We start from the raw sequence: 22,530 nt of genomic DNA, 5'->3' as shown, positions 1-22,530 counted from the left end.
CCACCTGCCGGGCCTTTCAGGTCCAACCTGAAGGGTCAGCACCGGCCACAGGCCTGAAGCCCCAGTCAAGCAGGGCAGCACCAACCCGAGGGCCTAAAAACACAGCCTGAAAGGCTGGCAGCAGTCATAGAATCGTACCTTAGAATCATAGAATGGACTGGTTTGAAAATGACCACAATGAGGTTTAAATGGGGGGGCCATATGCAGGGTCACCAGCCCCCAGACCAGGGGCCACCCCTTGAATGCCTGCAGGGATGGGGCATCCACAGCCTCCTTGGGCAACCTGTTCCAGTGCATCACCACCCTCGGGGTGAAAAACTTCCTCCTGAGATCCAACCTAAACCTCCCCTGTCTCCGTTTAAAGCCATCCCCCTTTGTCCCATCACTGCCCACCCTCACAGCCATTTTCTCTCCTGTTTATACGCTCCCTTCAAGCATGGGAAGGCCGCAGTGAGACCGCATGGAGTCATCCCAACTGAGAGGAATAATATAAGGGCATTTATTGAGAGCTTTCTTAACAACTAACAACAACCAATTGGAGGTAACATGGGATAATGGGCTAATCACGATTAAGAGGTGTTGGAGGCCGTTATTATAGGCCGTGGCTGCTTTGATGAGTCAAAGAATGAAAGAAGACCAGGAGAAAAGACAGAAAACGGGGAAAGAGGGACAGCGCCCGTAGATCCAGCCACGTCCTGCTGTCAGGACGGATCTTCAGTCTGATGGGCTGTCGGAGGTTTGTTCTTCAGCTGACAGCGACTCCTGATGACAGTGCAGACTGATTTGCAACAAGTCCAACGTGGTGGCACTCAGCCGCCTGCCAGCACTGCCCCCCTGTTCCCTATCCCAGCACGCAGCCCCGAGCTGGGAGGGGTTATTGAGCTGGGCGGTCAGATGGGCAGCAGCCCATCACAGACCACACGCAGGGTCCTGCTTGCAAAGTACGCCATGGAAGCGTACATTGGCTGGGGCAGCACCCGCAGCAGGAGCCGATAGAGCAGCTCCTGGTCATAGTGCCGGGCGTAAAATAGGGCAGAGCCCAGCACGGCAACGAGTAGCAGCTGGAAGCAGACCAAGATGAGGCAGATGGTCCTGTGGGGCAAAAGAGGGCCGGGAATGAGGCGTCCCTACCCCATGGCAGCACAGCCCCACACGGTGCCACAGGGGCGGAGGGGTCCGGGCCATCAGCCCGCTGCCAGGAGCACGGCTGCTGGTGGCTGGGCACAGGGCAACGAGGGGATACTCACTGCATCCAGAAGGAGAGCCCACGTCTCCTGGCCCGCTCCTTCTTCTCCTGTAGGTGAAGATGGGGCAGGGACAGGGGTCAGGGCCTGCTGCGCAGCCGGGGCTCATGCAGGACTTGGGAGCCCGGCAGCACAGCAGCACAGCCCCAGTGCTGCAGGGAGCCCTGTCCCCGGGGAGATCTCCATCCCATGGGGTGAGGGTGCTGTGTGTTCTGCCCCTTACCAGCTGTGCCTCCACCAGCTCCGGCAGCACAGCCCCAGGCACACGCTCTACCTCCAGCTCCATCTGATGCTGCCGCCTGTGGGCAACAAGGCTTGGTTGGAGGCTGCCGGCCTCTGTCACCGCGGGGGCTCCCCAGCAGCGTGTGCCCACCCCAGGGCTGGGACGGGGCTGCTCTGCCACGCCATGCAGCGAAGGGAACCCGAGCCCCGACCCCAGCAGCGCTGCAGTCCCACTGCAGCAGAGAGCCCCGTGTGCAGGCGTGGGCTGCAAGGCCCGCTCCCACTCACCAGGCACCCTCCAGCTCCAGCTCCTCCCGCTCCTCTCGCAGGCGCTGTTTCTCCCGGCGCAGCACCTGGCAGACAAAAGCGTGAGCTCCATGTCCACAACATGGGGTGTGCAGCCCCGCTCCCCTCGCCCCTCCACACTACCTCCATCTCCTCGCTCCCAGCCTTCAGCTGCTCCTCCAGCTGGGCAATGAGCTGCTTCTCCTGCAAGACAACGGCTGTAATGAGGGCTGGCCGCGTTGGGTCCCACGGACCCGAGGGATGGGGACCGAGGTCCTCCTGCACAGCCAGAGGCGTGAGGATGCCGAGCTGTGAGGACGAGCCCTCACTGCCCCCTACCTGCTCCAGCTCCTCCTTACGGGCAGCCGTTCTTTCAGCCCGTATTTGCTGGGCGTCCTGTGGGAAAGAGAAGAGCAGCGGCCGTCAGGGCACCGGCGCTCCCACGGGGCTCCGTCCCCTCCTGCCTCCTCCATCGGGGCAAGCAGGGCCTGCAGGGCTGGAGCTACAGACCCACACGAGGGCACTTCTCCCACCCCACCGCACCCCACACAGCAGCATCTGCTCACCTTCAGCAACGACGCCCTGGCCGCGGCCGTGCGCTTCTCCATCAGCCGCTCATGAGCCTGTGCGAGGGGAAAGGAGCGGCGTTGGCACCCGGCTCTCTGCTGCCATGCCGTGGGCAGGGTGCCCTCCAGCCGGCAGCTCGGCCCTTCTGTGCCCGTCCACCCAGAGCTCACCTGCTCCAGCTGCTGCAGCAGCTCCACGCGCTGCAGAGCTGTTAATGTTCCGCTGGCAAACTGGGCCCGCATTGCTGCACCACTGGCACAGCTGCTCGCAGGACCTGCACCGCCTGCAGAATGGGGCCGGCAGGTTCGGCGCTGACCCACTGCCCCTGCCCCACCCCGGGGGGGTTCAATGAGGTCAGCGCGACATTGTGTCGTCACCAGCACAGGAGGGTCCTGGAAGGTCACAGGAACAGAACGTGCTTTGTGCTGGAAGAGTCCTTGAAGGCCATGAAGATCCAGAGAATGGTTTGTGTTTGGAATGGCATGCGCTCTGTGGGAGGCTCCTTGATGATCAAAGAAGCGTGGATCGGCTTGTGTTGGAAGGGTCCTGGATGGTCACAGGACCGTAGGATGGCGTGGGTTGTGGTGTTCCTTAATGATGATAGAAGTAGTGAAGGGTTTGTGGAGGAGGCTGTGGGGCAGCAGGTGAGGACCTGAAGGATACCTCAGCTGGGCTGATGGGTCACCAGGAAGGGAACAATTCTGTTCACAAGGTGTGTGGGAAGAGCTTTGTCTGGAGCTCAACCCTCAGTTGATTCCAGTAGACCCCTCAGTAGACCCCTATGTTGACCCCAGTAGACCCCTATGTAGACCCCTCTGTACACCCCAGTAGACCCCTCAGTACACCCCAGTAGTCCCCTATGTTGACCCCAGTAGACCCCTCGGTAGACCCCTCAGTAAACCCCAACAGACCCCTCAGTTAACCTCAGTACACCCCTCAGTAGACCTGGGAGTGCCTTGACAGCAGGAAGAGCTCCATCCAGAGCTCATTGCACACCTGGGGGTCCACGTGAGGAACTCTATAAAGGTGCCAGCCTGTATGTAAGAGCTTTTTGGCTACAGCTGGAACCTGCTGAGGTACCAGAGGGTCTGCACTTGGGTGAAGCCCTATCCATGCCTGCAGCAGCTCTGAGCTGACATGGCAGGAAGCCTTAGAAATGCCCTCGAGTGTGACAAGGGCTTTGTGCAGAGTGCAGAGCTCCTCACACATAGGACGAAACTGATGTGGTCAACCACAGCTCCTACCTGATCAAGCACCAGGGGATCCACTCAGGGCAGAGACCCTAGAAATGCCCTCATTGCAGGAAGAGCTTCATCTGGAGCTCCATCCTCATTAACCATCGCCCAGTCCATGTGTTGTTTTTGGCCCTGCAAGTGTCCCTGGTTGCAGGAAGAGTTTCTCTCAGGGCTGGCAGCTCATTTCTCATGGGAGAACCCCAGTGCAGAGAGACCCTCAGGATGCTGGAGAGCCCAGGGATGAGGGAGACCCCAACCCTTCTCCCCACACAGGAAGAGTTTGCAAAGGAGATGGCATCGCTGGCACCCTCTGCAGAGGGGACTTAACCCGGGAGCTTCAGCTGGCCTTTCCTTGCTGCCCAAAGCAGTTCTCTCACCATGCCTGCTTTCCTCTCCTGCTCTTTTTGATGCCATTTCCTAATGGAGAAGCAGACACGTAGGGCTGTGCTGTGTGTCTGTGTGCACGTGTTGCTCTCAGTCATTTCTGAGTGCACTGATGGGTCCCAGAGAAGGGTCAGCAGAGCAGTAACGTGGCTCTTGGAGGTTGGCTGAGAATCATCTGTAGTGGAAAGGGAAGGGGGTGAATAAAGTAGCCAAGTTGTTCTAGAGCTTTCTTTCTTCGCTGTAGTCTTGGTTTTTTGCTCTTAAAATCAGTGTCAGAGCATGTGGAATGACGAGAGGGGAAGGTGCAAGCAGGGTTTGGTTTTGGTGCCAACCCCAGCCCACTGCTTGCTTCTGGGAAAGGCCTTTCTTCTACACAACCCTATCATCCTTCCTAACCGTGCTGCACTTTGGTTCTACCGCTCTTCCTGAATGCTTTAACCAGGAGCTCAGAGCAGATGTGAGACACCAAGCCTTGGTTGCCACCAATAAAACTACTAAGCTTTCTCTCTTCCTTAACGCACCATCCATTACAGCTTGAAAGAGCAGCGGCCTGATGTACCCTACCAGATAACAAGCTGCCAACCAGAGGGTCAGGGACAAGGTTCGGTGTTAGAGGTAGGTTTAAGCTTAGAATTAGGGCTGAGGGCTAGCACTGATGGTTAGATTTAGTGCTAGGTGCAGTGCTCGCACGTGAGTTAGTGTTAGGGCGAGGGATGTGATAAGGGTTGGTGTTTAGGGGAAAGAGCTTGAGTTTAGCTTGAAGTTTAGGACAGGAAAGGGTGAAGGTTGTACTTTAAGATACTTTAGGTATAATTTAGGGAGTTCAAGTTATGGGTTAGGAGTTAGGGATCGGGTTAAGGTTAGATTACAGATTGTTATATGGGTTAGAGTTAGCGCTAGGCACCAATTCCCAGCTTCCTTACATGGAGAAAAGCTACGTGAAGACACGGACAGATATAGTTAATGGACAGCAGAGGAAAGCAAGAGGCATAGTTCTGTAAAAGTAGATTTTACCAAGTCCAAACTATATCCACTGAATCATAGAAACACTTGTGTCGGAAAGATGAGAAAGATGATCTAGTTCCAACCCCCTTGCTCTGGTCAGGGTAGCCATCCACAAGACCAGACAGCCCAGGAACACGTCAAGCCTGGCCTTGAATACCTCCAGTGATGGGACATCCACACATTCTCAGGGCAGGCTATTCCAGTGCCTCAGCACACTCTGCATGAAGGATCTCTTCATAACCTCCGACATAAACCTCCCCTCTTTCACTTTAAATCCATTTCCCTATCACTACCTGTGTAACAAGTCAGTCTCTCTCCTGCCTTTCAAGGAAGTTCCTATCAAGTACTGCAAGACTGCAATGAGGTCTTTCTGGAGCGTTCCTTCTCCAAGCTAAACAATCCCAACTTCAACATCTTTCATCAGCCCTCTGATTATCTTTGTTGGTGCTCCAACAGGTCCATGTTTTCCCTGTGCTGGCTTTGCCAGGCCTGGGCACAGTGTACCAGATGGAGCCTTCAAAAGGCAGAGTAGGGGGGTGCAATCAGCTCCCTCTCACTGCTGGATACCCCTCTGTTGGTGAAGGCCAGGTTACCATTGGTCATCCAGGCTCCAAGAGCACAGTGCAGGCTCATGGACAGCTCTTCATCCACCAGTGTCCTCAGTTGAATCCACTTTCCACAATGGAGAACCTCTGAGCAATAGAAAATATCTTCTCATTGTGTCAAACACAGATTTCCAGACCCCCAAAACACTCACTGCCCACGTCCTTCTTGGCTGCTATTTCATCTCAGACACGATGAAGCTGTTGTGCTGTTGTGATCCCTGTTGTGGCTATTCCACATCAGAACATCATTCAGAGCAGTGGCAGTTAAAGAGTTCGTGCCCTGGTTCCGTGTTACCGCCACTGGGGGCAGTTTGGGTTCCCGGAGGGTCACGGACTGACATCTTGGGGTAACCCCGTGACAGAAGCATATGCTGAAATCACAAGCTGCCTAGAAAGAAGGAGGGAAAGTGTCATGGTTTTGTGCTGTTGCTGTCAATATTCTACATCATGACATCATGTGCAGTATCAATCATTAACTGAGGGTACAAATAGTGGTAAACTGTTTTGGTGGTATAAGGAAGTGTAGTTGTTAATGGCATACGGAAGTGTAACAGAGGGTATGTGGAAGTGTAACAGAGGGTATGCGGAAGTGTAACAGAGGGTATGCGGAAGTGTGGAAGGTTCATGCTCCAGTTCTGTGGAATGGCAGCATCCCGAGTACTCAGCTCTTGGAGGAGAACTACATATCCCAGGGGACGACGCGGCCAGAGACGAATCACCAGAGGAGGAGGACACATATATAATCTCACTCCCAGGCTGGAACGTCCTTCTTTTTGCTCTGTCTATCGCTTTGGAGCTCTCCATCCCTGCCGTCTCCCTCTATCAGCAACGTTCCAGCCTGTCGCCTAGAGATCACAGTAGGCCCCCCGGTTCTCGGGGACTCTTTTTCTCTCTTTCTCTGTCTTGTTTGATTTAGTAGTTGTAGTTATATTGTATCATATTGTGTCATCTTGTATTCCAATATTATTCGTATTTAGTAAAGTAAGTTCTTTCCTTAGATTGCTGCCATTGTTTTTGTTCATTTCCCTCCTTCCAGGGGCAGCAGCCTCTATCACGGGTAAATCTAGATAACCCAATTACAGAAAGGAACACAGTGAAACGATTTGAGGGGAACAAAAGAAGCATAAGGAGTTAGAAAACATTAAAGATGCATTGAAGAATGAAACACACTAAAAGAAAACAACAGAGCACAAGCTTGGAGAGGGATACATTAGGAGTCACCTGGGGAGAGAGAGGGAATCAATGAATCTTTACTGCTGTGTAATCTGCAAATGCACTGATGACACAATTGAGAACATTCAGAAGAGTTAGGCTACGTTGTGTGGTTTTAAGAGGAATAGATGGTGCCTACACTTATCCTGGGCTCACTAAAAGCCTCTACAAAGAGCAACCTCCCAAAGAGATCCTTTCCCAATGATAATCAGCTCTAAAATGGGATCTAGGAGAGGTGGAGCCAGGCTCCACCCCTTTTGCAAGCACAGGAGATTACCTTCACCTGTACTCCTAGGCTTATTGCTTGCCTCAGGTGGTTAATCAGAGGTTCAGGCTGTGATTCAGTAGTTCCCATACAAGTAAAAAACACCCTTAATAAGTTTCCAAATGGCATCCTTCAGTGTCTGGTTCCGCACGCTGCAGATGAGGGGGTTCACTGCTGGAGGCACCACGGAGTACAGAACCACCACCAACACATCCTTGGCTGGGGAGGAGGTGGACTGGGGCTTCAGATAGGTAAAGAAGCCAGTGCTGATAAAGAGGGAGACCACGGCCAGGTGAGGGAGGCACGTGAAAAAGGCTTTGTGCCGTCCCTGCACAGAGGGCATCCTCAGCACGGCCCTGAAGATCTGCACGTAAGAAAGCAGAATGAACACAAAACACCCAAAAAACAAAGATGCACTGAGTGTCATGAGGCCGAGATTCCTGAGGTAGGGGTACGAACAAGAGAGCTTGAGAATGTGTGGCATCTCACAGAAGAACTGGTCCACAGCGTTGCCTCGGCAGAGAGGCAGTGGAAATGTATTGGCAGTGTGCAGCAGGGAATGGAGAACCCCAGTGCCCCAGGCAGCTGCTGCCTTGACAGTAACTGAAGAGCAACATCTGTTGGACATGGGAGTAATGCACCAACACAACACCTCCTGCTACCTGGCCATAACTGCCCTCTAGGTCCTCGTGATTGCCATCTCCTCAGTGGGAGACCCCGTTTCTTGGCCCGCTTGGTGCTGCCCCTCTTCTTCTTATCTGCCACCCGGCAGATAACAGAGCCCCGTCATGGTGGAGAGGGAGCCTGACCCACCTGAGAAAACACAAAGACACAAAATGTTTTTTATAAATTCTTGTTGTTGTACTTCACATTTTACTACAGAGTGATATTTTACCGTTAGTTGTCATTTATTAGAAAAAAAATAAATCAAGAAAAAGAGAGATGGGAGCAGAACCCAGATGGCATTGTGCTTTCTACATAATTGCAGAATACTTGTATTGCAGGCAATTTTCATTATATACTAATCAAACTTGTGTAATCCTGTCACTGCACTGTCAGTATGATTATCACATCTGTTTAACAAAAACTTGAATAACAATCATAAAGGAAAACAGACAAATTAATGGTTGTCTCACCAGAGACACCAAACTGGAAAAAAAAAAAATCCTAATACAAATGTAGTTCTCAGCATACGAGAAGTCAGGATGGATCATAACATCAGTGAGAAATACTCTGGAGAAAAGCAAGTTGTACGACAACAATCAGACAAGATCACAGGAGCAGTTATACCAGCCAGCAAAGATTTTACCACATCCCTTGTGAATGGCTGAAAGTAACACTCAGAACCTGATGTGTTCCCTTTCTTTGCCACGCAGAGTGCAATAAAATCTGAGACCATCTTTGTTTTATATGATTTGGTCATGAAGAATTTCTGGGTCATGAAGAAAGAATCAAAATGTAACAGGAACAGTAAGACTATACAGGAAGGAAACTCAACTTACAGTTCAGTATTTGCAATGGCTAAGTAAGCAACCATAGGAACTGCAGTGTGCAACTCTAAGATCAGTATGCTGTAGGACAGAGGCAGTGTCCATGGGTATGGAAGTAAGTTTATGGCCACTATAGAATACCACTATGCTCACACTCATGAAAAATAATTTTGACTACAACCTGTAGATGTCTTCCTGGAGGTTTTTTCCTTGTCCTCAGACTATCTGCAGACCTCAATAACCACTTGTTGAAATCTGACACAGGACAGAAATGACTGATAGCAGGGAGTAATGCTGTGGGGCTTCGTAACAACTGATCAGAGTGACCTCCAATCTGTTGTAAGGCCCTGAGGGGACCACTCAGGGCAGATAGATCCTCTATGTCCTGTGATTTTGTACCCCCTGGTTGCTGGGGAAGAGATGACTCTCTAAGCTGCCTGGGTAGCTGGAGTGATGACAGGCAGCTCTGATGACTCAGCATGACTGCAGAAGCAAAGAAACCCTCAGTTCAAATTATGGTTGCCACTGCCTGTGGGTGAATACCTTATCCAGGGTAGCAAATTTGGCTGGAACAGGTCATAGAATCATGGAATTATTTGAGTTGGAAGCGACCCTTAAAGGTGACCAAATCCAGCTCTTCTGCAATGAAAAGGGACACGTGCAACTGGAAATAATTTCTTCACTCCTTTGGGTACTGCTGATTTACCCAAGCCATGCTAACCCTCCAGAACACTGAAGTCTAGATGGACTCAAAACACCAGCTTATCTTTTTAAGCATTCAGGAATAAAACCCATCCTCTGTATAATCCTCAAGGCATCTGGTTCTTGCCTGTTGACATTCACATGCTGCTCAGGTCCTTCCTGTAGAGGAAGCCCTGAAGTAGGATTTTCAAAGGCTTTTTCTTCTGAGCACAGCTGAGATCTTACAGAAGAATCACCTGGAGCCTAGACAGTGTCTGCTCTCTAGTTTGGTCATGGCAATGATTTAGAGATCTTTGAATCCACTCTTCAGGCAGGGAACTGACCACAGGGTTACTGGATACTTGGGTGATAATTTTCTCACCTTTTCCTCTGGAGATGTTACACATTTTGAAGAATGGATTTTTGTAGTGTGGTTGGGTGGCCTAATTATTTGCACATAGATCTGGGCTTTCTTGTTTTCTGGACCTTGAAAGTTTCATTGTTTTTGGTAATTTAAAACTAAATACATATATACATTAAAAAAAAAAAAAAAAAAAAAAAAAAAAAAAAAAAAAAAAAAAAAAAAAAAGCAGGAAAAATGCATTGAAAATGCATTGTGTGCCTCCGGTGGCGCAGCGGTAGAATTCCCGTTTGCAACACCAGGGGGCCCGGGTTCGAATCCCCCCCTGTGGAGCAGGGGGTAGAAGTGCCGCTCTGCTACACAGAGGGCTCGAATCCCGGGAGTTGGACTCGATGATCTCTAAGGTCCCTTCCAACTCGCACAATACTATGATATGATACTATGATACCTGGGGCTGCCTTGGCTGCACCTCCTCGATGGGCTGTGTGGGTTGGGCTGAGGGAGCTGTGCTGACAGCCAGGGTGGTCGGCAGCAGACAGAGCCGGGCACTGGCTGGTGGCACAGCAGGGCGCAGCTGTGACAACCCACACTGCAGTTCAGGCAGGTACCCAGGGGATGGTGGAAGCCCCCAGAAGGGGTCGCTGGGGGTCCCGCTGGCAGCCTGTGCCTCCGTGCTGAGCTCTGTGCTGTCCCAGGGCTTGTCAGGGAGCTCAGCGATGAAGCGTCCTGGGGCAGGGCTGCTGGGCTTTGCGTGGGGGACCTCAGCAGCTCTTGCCACATCTGAAAATGCAAGAACATCCCAGAAAGGTGCTGATAGCCTTCCCACACCCACTCTGTGCAAACGCACACCTGTGGGCTCTGCAGCCCCCAAACTCACCACTGATCCAAGAGAGCAAACCCTGAATGTCTGTGATGTCCTCCGGCACATCCGAGCCGGTCGCCTCTGCTGGGAAAAGCAAGAGAATCCCAAAGGCTCAATGCCAGCTCTCCCGTACCATGTTCATCCTGTACCAAGGGATCTCTGGTGAATGTTGGCTTCCCATTAATGATCATGACAGTGTCAGTAAATGTAAAGCCCAGGGATTAAGACCCCAAGAACACTCAATGACAACCGTCCCAGCAAAGGACAGAAAGCCTAACTAGGAAGACAGTGCACCAAAGCCAGATGCCTGCTGTGTGTCTGTACCTCTCTTGGGTGCTGTGCCACACTCTGTGCTCCTCCCCTGGCCTTTTGCAAGACTGAGCTCTGCTGGAAGGATGCTTGCATCAGCTTCTGACAGAAAGGAGACAAGAAAGACATGAAGAGCATCTCCTTGGAGGAGGATCTGAGCACAGCCAACCACAAGCTTCTGGTCAAGAGCAGTTTCTTCCATTTGCCTTTCCACTGCTACAGTCTTGTGCCACTTATGCAGCGTCCTTTCCTCTCTCCTCCATCACACACACTGCCCTTCATGCAGCCCTATTTAGAGGCAGGTACCCACACTGCAGCTCACAAGAGCTTCTTACCCATGGAGGCTTTCCGTTTCTCCCCTTGCCCCGCTCCCTGCCATGGATGTGCAGGCCCCGTCCCTACAACATCAGATCACGTGTCATGGTTTTGTGTTGTTGCTGTCAATATTCCACATCATAACATCATGTGCAGTATGGATCATTAAAAGGTTCATACTCCAGTTCCGTGGAATAACAACGTCCCGAGTACTCAGCTCTCAGAAGAAAACTACGTATCCCAGAGGACTTCGCGGCCAGAGAGAAGTCACGGGAGGAGGACATCTATAATCTCGCTCCCTGGATGGAGCTCTCTCTCTCTCTCGGGCTCTCGGACAGTGGGAAGCGTTCCAGCCGTGTCGCCTAGAGTTCACAGTAGGCCTCTCGGTTTTCGGGGACTCTCTCTCTGTTTTGTTCGATTTATTGGCCTCAATCATATTGTATTATATTGTGTTATCTTGTATTCCGATATCATAGTCAGTAAAATAAGTTTTTCCTCCTTAGACTGCTGCTGCTGTTCTTTCTTCCCATTCCCCATTTTCCCTTCCATTTCCCCACGGGGCGGCTGCCCCCTTTCACGGGCACAGGTAGATCTAGGTAACCCGTGACACAGCATCACCCCAGCGTCACCCCAACACCGCCCCAGCGTCACCCTGATGTCACCCCCATGTCACCTCAACACAGGCCCAATATCACCCAAACGTCACCCGAACACAGCCCCAGTATCACCTCAACGTCACCCCCATGTCACCCCAACACAGGCCCAATATCACCCCAATGTCACCCCAACATCACCCAACGTCATCCCAATGTCACCCCGTTACCCTAACTTCACCCGACACAGCCCCAATACCATCCCAGTGTCACCCAAACGTCACCCCTACATAGACCCAATATCACCCCAGTGTCATCACAATACCACCCCATTGTCACCCCAAAGTCACCCCAGCATCACCCCAACATCACCCAGTGTCATCCCAATGTCACCCCAACAGCATCACCCCAACGTCACTCCAATGTCCTCCCAATGTCACCCCAATGTCACCCCAGCATCACCCCAACACAACCCCAATATCACCCCAGTGTCGCCACAATACCACACCAATGTCACCCCAACAGCATCACCCCCAACATCACCCCAGCATCACCCCACTGGGGCACTGGGGAGCAGTGGAGTGCACTGGGGCACTCAGAGGAGCACTGGGGGCAGTGGAGAATACTGGGGGCTCTGAGCATCACTGGGGGACTCTGAGGGGCACTGGGGGACTCTGAGAGGCAGTGGAGGATATTGGGGGGCTCTCCATATCTTATCATAGGATCATGAGATGGCCTGCGTTGAGAAGGACCATAATGATCATCTCGTTTCAGCTGGTGCAGCTGGAGGCCATTCCTTCTCGTCCTATCACTGTTAGGCAAGAGAAGAGACCGACCCCCAGCTCACCACGGCCTCCCTTTGGGGGTTATAGGGAGCAATAAGGTCTCCACTGAGCCTTTTTTGTAGTGAGGGGCCCAACACTGAACACAGCACTGGAGCTGCAGCTGTGGGTCTCATCCGACCCCATGGACTCGTGGTGGTCCAGGTGGAACAGCAGGACTCTGTTTCCTCCTGAATCGTAATTTCGCTTCACATCCCTTGCCCACTGCAGCCTTTGCTTCCCTGAAGCTGCTCTCCACAAGAACTGCTGGAAGGGTACGAAAGCCACAACCTCCAGCCCTGGGGTCAGGATTTTTTGTGACAGGGATGCACCGTTTGCATTTTGTCCCATCCCCTGAGTCTCCCCGGCTCAGCAAAGGGTCACAACCGCCAAACTGAGGGGAATAATAGGTATGTATTTATTGAGGGCTTTCTTAACAACCAACAACAACCAATTGGAGGTAACATTGGGTAATGGGCTAATTACAATGAGATGCCATTAGCATAGGCCACGGCTGCTTTGATGAGTCAAAGAATGAAAGAAGACCAAGAGAAAAGACAGAAAGCAGGGAAGGAGGGACAGAGAGGCAGCAAAGCGAGGCGGTTCAGCGCCGGTAGATCCAGCCACGTCCTGCTGTCGGGTGCGGATCTTCAGTCTGATGGGCCGTCGGAGGTTTGTTCTTCAGCTGACAGCGACTCCCGATGACAGTGCAGACTGATTTGCAACAAGTCCAACGTGGTGGCACTCAGCCGCCTGCCAGCACTGCCCCACTGCTGTGCCTGGGGGCAGGAGCACAGGACAGGCCCCTTCCGTGGGGACAGAGCCCTGTCCCCTGCCCCAGCACGCAGCCCCGAGCTGGGAGGGGTTATTGAGCTGGGCGGTCAGATGGGCAGCAGCCCATCACAGACCACACGCAGGATCCTGCTTGCAAAGTACGCCACGGAAGCGTACATTGGCTGGGGCAGCACCCGCAGCAGGAGCCGATAGAGCAGCTCCTGGTCATAGTGCCGGGCGTAAAATAGGGCAAAGCCCAGCACGGCAACGAGTAGCAGCTGGAAGCAGACCAAGATGAGGCAGATGGTCCTGTGGGGCAAAAGAGGGGTCCTGGCCATCAGCCCACTGATGGGAGCCCGGCTGCTGTCGGGTGGGCACCGGGCAACGAGGGGATACTCACTGCATCCAGAAGGAGAGCCCACGTCTCCTGGCCCGCTCCTTCTTCTCCTGTAGGTGAAGATGGGGCAGGGATGGTGGTCAGGGCCTGCTGCGCAGCAGGGCTTCATGCAGGGCTAGGGAGCCCAGCAGCACAACAGTCCCCAGGGAGACTACTGTTGGATGGGGTGAGGGTGCTGTGTGTTCTGCCCCTTACCAGCTGTGCCTCCACCAGCTCCGGCAGCACAGCCCCAGGCACGCGCTCTGCCTCCAGCTCCATCTGATGCTGCCGCCTGTGGGCAACAAGACTTGGTTGGAGGCTGCCGGCCTCTGTCACCGCGGGGGCTCCCCAGCAGCGTGTGCCCACGCCAGGGCTGGGACGGGGCTGCTCTGCCACGCCATGCAGCGAAGGGAACCCGAGCCCCGACCCCAGCAGCGCTGCAGTCCCACTGCAGCAGAGAGCCCCGTGTGCAGGCGTGGGCTGCAGGGCCCGCTCCCACTCACCAGGCACCCTCCAGCTCCAGCTCCTCCCGCTCCTCTCGCAGGCGCTGTTTCTCCCGGCGCAGCACCTGGCAGACAAAAGCGTGAGCTCCATGTCCACAACATGGGGTGTGCAGCCCCGCTCCCCTCGCCCCTCCACACTACCTCCATCTCCTCGCTCCCAGCCTTCAGCTGCTCCTCCAGCTGGGCAATGAGCTGCTTCTCCTGCAAGACAACGGCTGTAATGAGGGCTGGCCGCGTTGGGTCCCACGGACCCGAGGGATGGGGACCGAGGTCCTCCTGCACAGCCAGAGGCGTGAGGATGCCGAGCTGTGAGGACGAGCCCTCACTGCCCCCTACCTGCTCCAGCTCCTCCTTACGGGCAGCCGTTCTTTCAGCCCGTATTTGCTGGGCGTCCTGTGGGAAAGAGAAGAGCAGCGGCCGTCAGGGCACCGGCGCTCCCACGGGGCTCCGTCCCCTCCTGCCTCCTCCATCGGGGCAAGCAGGGCCTGCAGGGCTGGAGCTGCAGACCCACACGAGGGCACTTCTCCCACCGCACCCCACACAGCAGCATCTGCTCACCTTCAGCAACGACGCCCTGGCCGCGGCCGTGCGCTTCTCCATCAGCCGCTCATGAGCCTGTGCGAGGGGAAAGGAGCGGCGTTGGCACCCGGCTCTCTGCTGCCATGCCGTGGGCAGGGTGCCCTCCAGCCGGCAGCTCGGCCCTTCTGTGCCCGTCCACCCAGAGCTCACCTGCTCCAGCTGCTGCAGCAGCTCCACGCGCTGCAGAGCTGTTAATGTTCCGCTGGCAAACTGGGCCCGCATTGCTGCACCACTGGCACAGCTGCTCGCAGGACCTGCACCGCCTGCAGAATGGGGCCGGCAGGTTCAGCGCTGACCCACTGCCCCTGCCCCACCCCGGGGGGGCCTCTGTGAGGTCAGCGCGACATTGTGTCGTCACCAGCACAGGAGGGTCCTGGAAGGTCACAGGAACAGAACGTGCTTTGTGCTGGAAGAGTCCTTGAAGGCCATGAAGATCCAGAGAATGGTTTGTGTTTGGAATGGCATGCGCTCTGTGGGAGGCTCCTTGATGATCAAAGAAGCGTGGATCGGCTTGTGTTGGAAGGGTCCTGGAAGGTCACGGGACCATAGGATGGTGTGGGTTGGGAAGATCCATAGTGAGGATAGAAGGGTTTGTGGGGGAGGGTCCTTGAAGATCTTAGTACTGGAGGAAGGTTTGTGTTGGAAGAGTTTGTGGAGATCTGAAGAAGGTTTGGGTTCAGGGTAGGGTAGGTTTTAGGTTTGGGGTTTGGGTTTGTGTCTATGTTGGGTTTGGGTTAGGCTTCAGGGCTGGAATATGGTTAGGGTTTGGTGTAGGGTTTGGGATAGCGTTTGGGTCAGGGTTAGGGCTGTGAATCACGAGAGCAGCCGTTCTACCTTTTGAGAACAGCCTTCTGCACAACTTGGGCAGATACAACCTGAAGGACAAGGGGCTGGCGTGAATGTCAGCTAGGGAACAGAACTGGCAGTGAGCCGCAGGGTTTGCTGTCAAGAGAAGATTAGAAAGTAGAATAGATGTGCTGCTGTTGAAGATAAGATGGCAGAACAGATGCCTCAGCTGGACGTAGCATCAGTGACAACCAGTCTGGCAGCCCCCCTTAAAGGGTTGGGCAGTTACAGAGCAATGGCTATTAGCCTTCATCCCACCACCACCAGAGATGTTAATTAATTCCTGCAATTCCTGCCCATGTCCTTGGAATGTTATGACCATGTAAAGGCTATGCCTATAAATAAGCAGTCACTGCTTCTCTGGGTGTGCGTGTCGGTGCAGTGATCCCCATGCACCCTGCGCTGCAATAAAGGGAAGGCCTGCTTGACAGAACCCACTGGCGTGTCACATTCCTGTGTTGGTTTTATTGGCTTCACTGTGGCCAAAGAGAATAAACTTGTTGGACTGGTCACAGATGAGCTTCCAAAGCCCCTCATTTTAATGGAGATGCCATGATCCAAAGAGGGAGGTGGGAGGTGGGCTCAAGGAAACAAGCAGCAGCCCTTTGCTAACTACGATATCGGAATGCAAGGTAACACAACACAAATGACCTTGCTCCTGTCCCTTGTCCCTGCCTCCAAGTTCGGTGGCCCTGCCAGGCAGGGAGATTGGAGCTTCATGATCCTTGAGGTCCCTTCCAACCCGGCTCATTCTGTCATTCTGTGAAGTCACAACCACAGCCAGAAAGCCCGGCACCGGTGCTGGTTCTGAAAGCCACAGCCCAAGACATGGCTGATGTCCCCAGGGCTTAAACCCATGACCATGCAGGCTGGCACTGGCCCCAGGGCTTCATGCCACAGCACATGGGTCTGGCAAACAACTAAAGCCCAAAGTGGATGTTTCAGGATGTAACAGGGCAGGATGTTTCCCTATGCGCTTCTATGGGTCCCTGCAGGTCCCTGTGTGACACTGTGTCATTGTTGTTCCCTTATGGGTAACTCTTTGCTCCCTTTGGCTCCCCGTGGGTCTCTATGGCTCCCTGTGGTTCTTCTGTGGCTCTGTTGGGCTCTCTGACTCTCCATGATGTTCTGTGGTTCTCTATGGGTCCTGTGGGTTCCTGCCCCTGACAGACTGTGTTAACAGAACTCCCCTGTGGCCTCACCCCGGGAATCCAGGAGGTTTAGAGGCCTTAACAGTCGTGTAGAGCCTAAAGTCCTTGAAGCTTAAGGGTAGGCCTAGAGCCGAGGTACCAATGGGCTGGACTGGAAGCACTGAGGTTTTGAGGGCCTAATGCACAGAGAGAGGCCAAAAAAGAGACCACGAGTCCATGAGCATTGACGGCACAAAGGAAGGCCTAGAGGTGTAATGGAGAACACGCCTGGAGGCATAGAGGGGGGTCTAAAGGCCTAGAGGTTGCCCAGGAGGCTCAGAGGCCTTAAGGTAAAACAGCCTGGAGGGAGGCCAAGAGCCTGGCCAAGAGACCTTGCAGCTGGACTGGAGGTCTTGAGACAGTGTCCCAGGGGCATTCCAACAGCAAAGAAGGTGCAGAGGTGTATGGACTTAGACACCTATGGGAGGGCTTAGAGACATGGAGGTCCAGAGGAAGGCCGAGATGGCTAGAGGACTAGAGGCCTCTCTCCTGGCCTGCAGGCCTCTAACCGTCTAGTGCTCTCATTGGCATTCATGGCCTCTCAGCCTCTTGAAAAGCTTCTGGTTCCATAGGTCTCTTTTAACCCCTTGGTTACGAGGTGTAGGCCCTCAGGGAATTAGGAATTAGGCCTCAAGGCCACTAATGATATACTCCTCTCTGAAGGCTGACCAGAGGTGACACTGATGAGAGGTTTTGCCCAGGAGAAGGGGGCAGGGCGGCCTACCTGGGCTCAGTGCCCAGCAACAGCCTCCTTCTGCAGTTCCCTGCAGTATGCTGGTGACTGTCACAGGCTCTGCTGGAGAACACAGACATCAGGAAGCTCAGTGCTGGCTTCAGTTTCACTCTTTATTTCCTCCTCCAACGTGCTCTGCAGCTCTGTCAAATACAACCCGTGCAGACAAACAGACAGCCTGGGTCGCTCCCTGCAGAGACCTCTGTGTCCCACCATGCGCACAGCACTGCACTACACTGAATGCACACTGAGTTGCCCGCAGAGTTCCACCACTGCCACAGTGCTCAGTGCAGCCGTTGCTGCCTCTGCCAAGAGCCCACCTGGGAATTCCTGCAGTGCAACAGTGCTGCCGGCACCAGGAGGCAAATGGCAGATGCCAAAGCCAGGCAGCCCAGCCGTGGGGTTTCCAAACCACCGTTTCCACACTTTTCCAGGGTGGGACGGGACTTTCAGTCCATTTCCCCATTGGGATTCTCTCTCTTGCAGGTGATGCTGATGAAGCCCCAGGCCAGCCAGACGTCACAGCACGGATGGCATCACCCGGAGCCTGTGTGCTGTCACAGTGTGCTGCCATGACGATGCCAGACCCTCCCCAGGGACAGCCGGCCACTGGCTCCAGGCACCTCATTTGTGAGCTGTGCTGCCCGCAGCCGCTCGCCGTGCCCTGTGCCTGAGAGCAGCCCCAGCAGCAGAGCAGCTCAGCCTCATTGCGCTCGTCCTCCAAGGCTCAGAGAGGTGAGGGAGAGCTCCTGCACACTTCAGGCTGCAGAGCCCAGCTGCAGGATGGCTCCAGTGTGCACGAGGGACATGTAGCACGAGACTGGCAGGACTGGCCGTGAGCAGGAGAAATTGCTGCCGGCCCTTCCTGCTCAGGAACTCCCGTCAGTAACTGCTCTGCTCTTGCCTTTAGGTTTGGAGGCACATGCCTGCCAGCATGGACGGAGCCTGGGTGGGGACCTGGAGACCCCATCGCCCACGTGGCCTCATCTCGGCCCAGTTCCCCAGCCCCGGGCCCCAGTACTCCATCCCGGGGACAACAGGTACAGCGACCATCCCCAGGGCGTGAGGCTCATTGGGGACATCACGGGGCAGAGCAGCTCCCCAGCCTTGCCCCGTTCTGGCAGAGCCTTGTGGCTCTTCGGTGCAGCTGCAAACCAGGCCTGGCCGAGGAAGGCCAATGCTGCTGGCAATGGTGCTCCCTGTGACCCGAGGACAAAGGGGCCCGCTTCTGGTCTGGGTCCAAAGGAGCTGGAAACATGCAGCTGCACAGGGGTGTGCTCTCTTCTGCTTTTCCTCCTAGGTTACGTGGGCCACAGCCCCACCAAAGACCGTGCCCCCGCGTACACCTTTAGAGGGACCAAGCGGCCTGCTGCAGAGAGCTGCGGGCCAGGTCCCTGCTACTTTGTGCAGCCGGCCATCACCAGGAATGGCAAGTACGTGGTTCCAGGCAGCAACCTCCAGGGACGAACCATGACGCACACCACCGTCACCCCTGGACCGAGTGAGTAGCACTGCTGCAGCACTTCACCCAGACAACACGAGCACGCAGCGCGTTTGCCCGGGGTCAGCTGCCTGTGTCCCCCAGCAGTTCTGCAGCTCTTCAGAAGACATTTTCCTCAGGACAGTGTCATGGCAGCTGCAGAGGAGACCAGCCCTTCACAGCTTTCTTCCTCTTCTCCCCCTCCCCAGGTGACTACCGCACTGAAGCGGCCAACAGGCAAATCTTCCATCTCCCACCGGTCCAGTCCATGGCCATCCGGCGGGAGCTGCTCCAGACAGGCCTCCGTCCAGGTACGTGACCCTGGCCAAGGCAGACCCTTCAGCCTGAGCATCCTCCAGGGACGGGCTGCTGCTCAGCACCAGCTCAGGCTCGGAGCTGCTGGCACTGGCCCTGTGATAGAGGAGAGGCAGGAACTGGCAGAGGGGCAAGACGTCCCTCCTGCTCCCACCAGCAGGTTGGGCAGGCTGCCCCTCGCTGCTGCTTCCTCCAGCCCCTCACACACACGCTGTCTGCTGCTCCTCCTGCAGGTCCTGGCACTTACACGCTGCCCAGGCTGATGGGGCCCAACACAGCCTACACATCAGCCAGCCCCTGCTACTCCGTGAGGACAAGGTGCCAGCGTGGCAGCTATGATGAAGACCTCGCCAAGGTGAGCTCTGCTGCTCCTCTTTTCCATGTCAGCATCCGAACTTGGGCTGCTCTCCCTGTGCCTGCCACAGGGGCTTCCAAGCCTGCTGCAACTTTGCTTAACGCAGCCTTCCAGGGAAAGAGAGAGCCTTGAATGTGACCCCAGCCCCGTGTGGCCATGCCTCTCTTGCAGACTCCGGGTCCTGCGGCGCTCCCCAAAGTGGCTGTGGATGCCTACAAGACCAGGGCGCCCGCATACACCATGGCAGCCCAACTAAAACCTGGAGAGGGCAAAGCAGCGAAGCCTGGGCCGGCAGACTACAGCATAGGCCGGGTAAGGCAGCTGCTCAGCTCTTCCCCTCTGCTTCACAAGCACAGCCTTCACTCCTCTCCCCAGAGGCTGCAGGGACCAAGTGCAGGACAGCAGGCCTGCTCCCAGCCCTCGTGCCACCTCTGAGCAGAGGAAGGGAGGGATGGCACAGCACACAGTTTTTCCTCCCTCTGCTCCTTTTCCACCAAGGACTGTCTGGGATCGGGAGGGATGTGGGACAACAGGGAGCCAGGGCAGCAAAGAAGAGAAGGGCCCTTGCTGATCTACATTTCCTTTCTGCCCTTCCAGGTGACACTGATCAAGCCCCAGGCGCCTGCCTGCACTTTGGGGATCCAGCATTCCCTCTACACAACCCCTCTCATCGTGGAATAAGGCAGCAAAGTCTGGAAGGCCGTGGTTGCTTTCCTGGAACGGGAGGGGAAGAGAGAGCAGCCAACTGCCAGTTTCACTCTGGTTCCATTTCCCTGCACCCAGTTGGGCTTTTGCCCATTTTACTGTTAGATGTTAGTGTTAGGAGTAAGTCATCAATAAAATTAACTCACTATACTTTGATGTGGACCTTCTTGTTACTCCTTTTTCCTTCCCGCACCACAGAGGATCCCTTGATCCACACCTCCCCTACCACTACATCCACATGCCGGACCTCAACGGCAATGTCGCTTGTGATATAGGCTGGTTTCTTTAGCAGTGGGGATTAGTACATTAGTTGAAGTACCACTAAAATTGCTTAGCCAAAGGAATCTGTCTCTGCTTTCTTCAGTTCTCTGTCTTTCTTGTATTGAGGGCTCCATACCATGGACACATGGAGCCTCCCAAGGGCAGAGAGGAGAGGAACGATCACCTCCCTGTCCCATCTGGTCTCCCCTCTTCTGGTGGAGCCCAGAAAACTGAGCAACTCAGAACCCTCTGTACTGCTCCGAGTACAGTTTGCTTGTGTCTGCTCCCGAGACATCCCTGATTTTCTAATTTACCTATTCAAAAGGGAGTTCCATTATGGCGTACAAAAAGTTAGTTCACTCGATCCCCTTTCTGAGTAAATGGCATGTAGAAAACTGATTTGAGTTTGTATTACATCACAAGCGGAAGTTACTTTGTTGAGCTGTCATGTGTGAAAGGAATGCTCAAGGCTTTTACATTTGCACATGGCCAATCACTTAGAAAAATGAAAAACCTCAGGAAATCAAAAAAAAAAAAAAAAAAATTAAACCAAACCAAAACAAACAAAAAAAACCAACCCTGGTCTTATGCCTTAATTTTAAACTAGCCTTATAGACTTTCATCTTTAAATACCAGAACACTAATAAAAGACTAAACTCTCAAAAAAAAAAAAAAAAAGGCATTAGTAAATTAAAATATTAGTAAGTTAGAAATGCTGATTTCCAGTCTTCTGCATATAGAGTGTCTGTGACAAAATACTTTGTAGTATTTTATTCTTGAGTTATCTAGATTTGACATGAAACATGAAACACGAGGGTATATAGCTCCAAAATGAATGCCTCCTATTTATTTCTACAACAGGAATGGAACAGAGCTGGCAGCACATTTAAGAACGTGTTTCTGAGAGCATGATAGTTCTCCAACCCCCAGATAAGAAATCAGGCAGGGGTAGCAGGAAACCAGCATGCCTGAGCCAGGACCTGCTGGGAAGGCTGAGAGTAAAGCAGGAAAAACAGAAGCGGTGGAAGAGGGGATGGATAACCTGGAATACAGGGATGCTGTCAGGATGTGCAGGGATGGCATCAGGAAAGCCAAGGCGTAGATGAATTAAGCTGGAGAAAAGATGCTGGAGCAGGTCCAGAGGAGGGCCAAAATGATGGTCAGAGGGCTGGAACCCCTCTCCTATGAAGAAAGGTTGAGGGAGTTGGGATTGTTTAGCTTGGAGAAGGCTCAAGGGAGACCTCATTGCCATCCCCAGCACTTGAAAGGAGCTTACAAGCTGGAGGAGGAAATACTTCTTTTGCAGGAAGTGGTAGGACAACCCAAGCTATTCTGTGATTCTACGATACTGTATGATCTATGATCTCTACGATGCGGTAGAGAATGTCCTTTACTGAGGCGCTTGGACTAGATGATGAGGTCCCTTCCAACCCCTACAATTCCGTGATTCTGTGATAACGTTTGGATGTTTGGATGTTGTGTTGAGGGATATGACTTAGCCGAGAAGTTTTGGTGATGGTTGGACTGGATGATCTTTTAGGTCTTTTCCAACCTTGATAACTCTGTGATTCTGTGATTCTGTAATGTGCTATGCAAGGATTTCCTCCGAGTGCTGGTTCAGCAAATGCGCATTTGAATGGAACTGCCTCCTTTGCCTTTCCTATGAAAACTGGGATAACTTTCTGCCTGCACAGACCACAGCGGCTACCCAGAAAACAGGCTATACACATACAAAAGGTAACAACTTGCAAAACAGTCTTCAACACTACTACATTACTACTGAATTCTGAGCCACCTTCACTTCCTTCTGACTGGTGGTATTCTGATTTTTCTCTCCCTCTTATAAACCTGTAACGTTTCACTGCCCTCTAAGAAATGTCTTTTCCCAAACATGTCAAAATTCTTTACCAAGAAACAAAAAGGTCTTGTCACACTCAGGGTGGCACCTTACAGAACC

The 22,530-nt window shown here is 53.6% G+C and overlaps 1 protein-coding gene across 1 annotated transcript; it reads left to right on the top strand.

Moving 5' to 3' along the window:
• Positions 1-18,391: 18,391 nt before the first annotated feature.
• On the top strand, positions 18,392-20,455 carry LOC140265455 (ciliary microtubule associated protein 1A-like). Its single transcript, XM_072361377.1, has 4 exons — positions 18,392-18,497; positions 18,758-18,958; positions 19,147-19,248; positions 19,486-20,455. Exons 1-4 carry the CDS (start codon positions 18,392-18,394, stop codon positions 19,737-19,739), a joined length of 663 nt encoding a protein of 220 aa, XP_072217478.1. The 3' UTR covers positions 19,740-20,455.
• The last annotated feature ends 2,075 nt before the right edge of the window (positions 20,456-22,530 follow it).

Source organism: Excalfactoria chinensis, unplaced genomic scaffold, assembly GCF_039878825.1.
Source record: "Excalfactoria chinensis isolate bCotChi1 unplaced genomic scaffold, bCotChi1.hap2 Scaffold_88, whole genome shotgun sequence".
Taxonomy (NCBI): Eukaryota; Metazoa; Chordata; class Aves; order Galliformes; family Phasianidae; genus Excalfactoria; species Excalfactoria chinensis.
The sequence above is the reverse complement of the archived record's forward strand: the minus strand, read 5'-3'. Positions and strand labels throughout refer to the sequence as shown.

Coding starts and splice junctions, on each gene's coding strand:
- LOC140265455 (XM_072361377.1), top strand. CDS start 18,392: ATGGACGGAGCCTGGGTGGGGACCTGGAGACCCCATCGCCCACGTGGC. Junction 18,498..18,757: donor CTCCATCCCGGGGACAACAG/GTACAGCGACCA, acceptor TTTTCCTCCTAG/GTTACGTGGGCCACAGCCCC. Junction 19,249..19,485: donor CCAGACAGGCCTCCGTCCAG/GTACGTGACCCT, acceptor CTCCTCCTGCAG/GTCCTGGCACTTACACGCTG.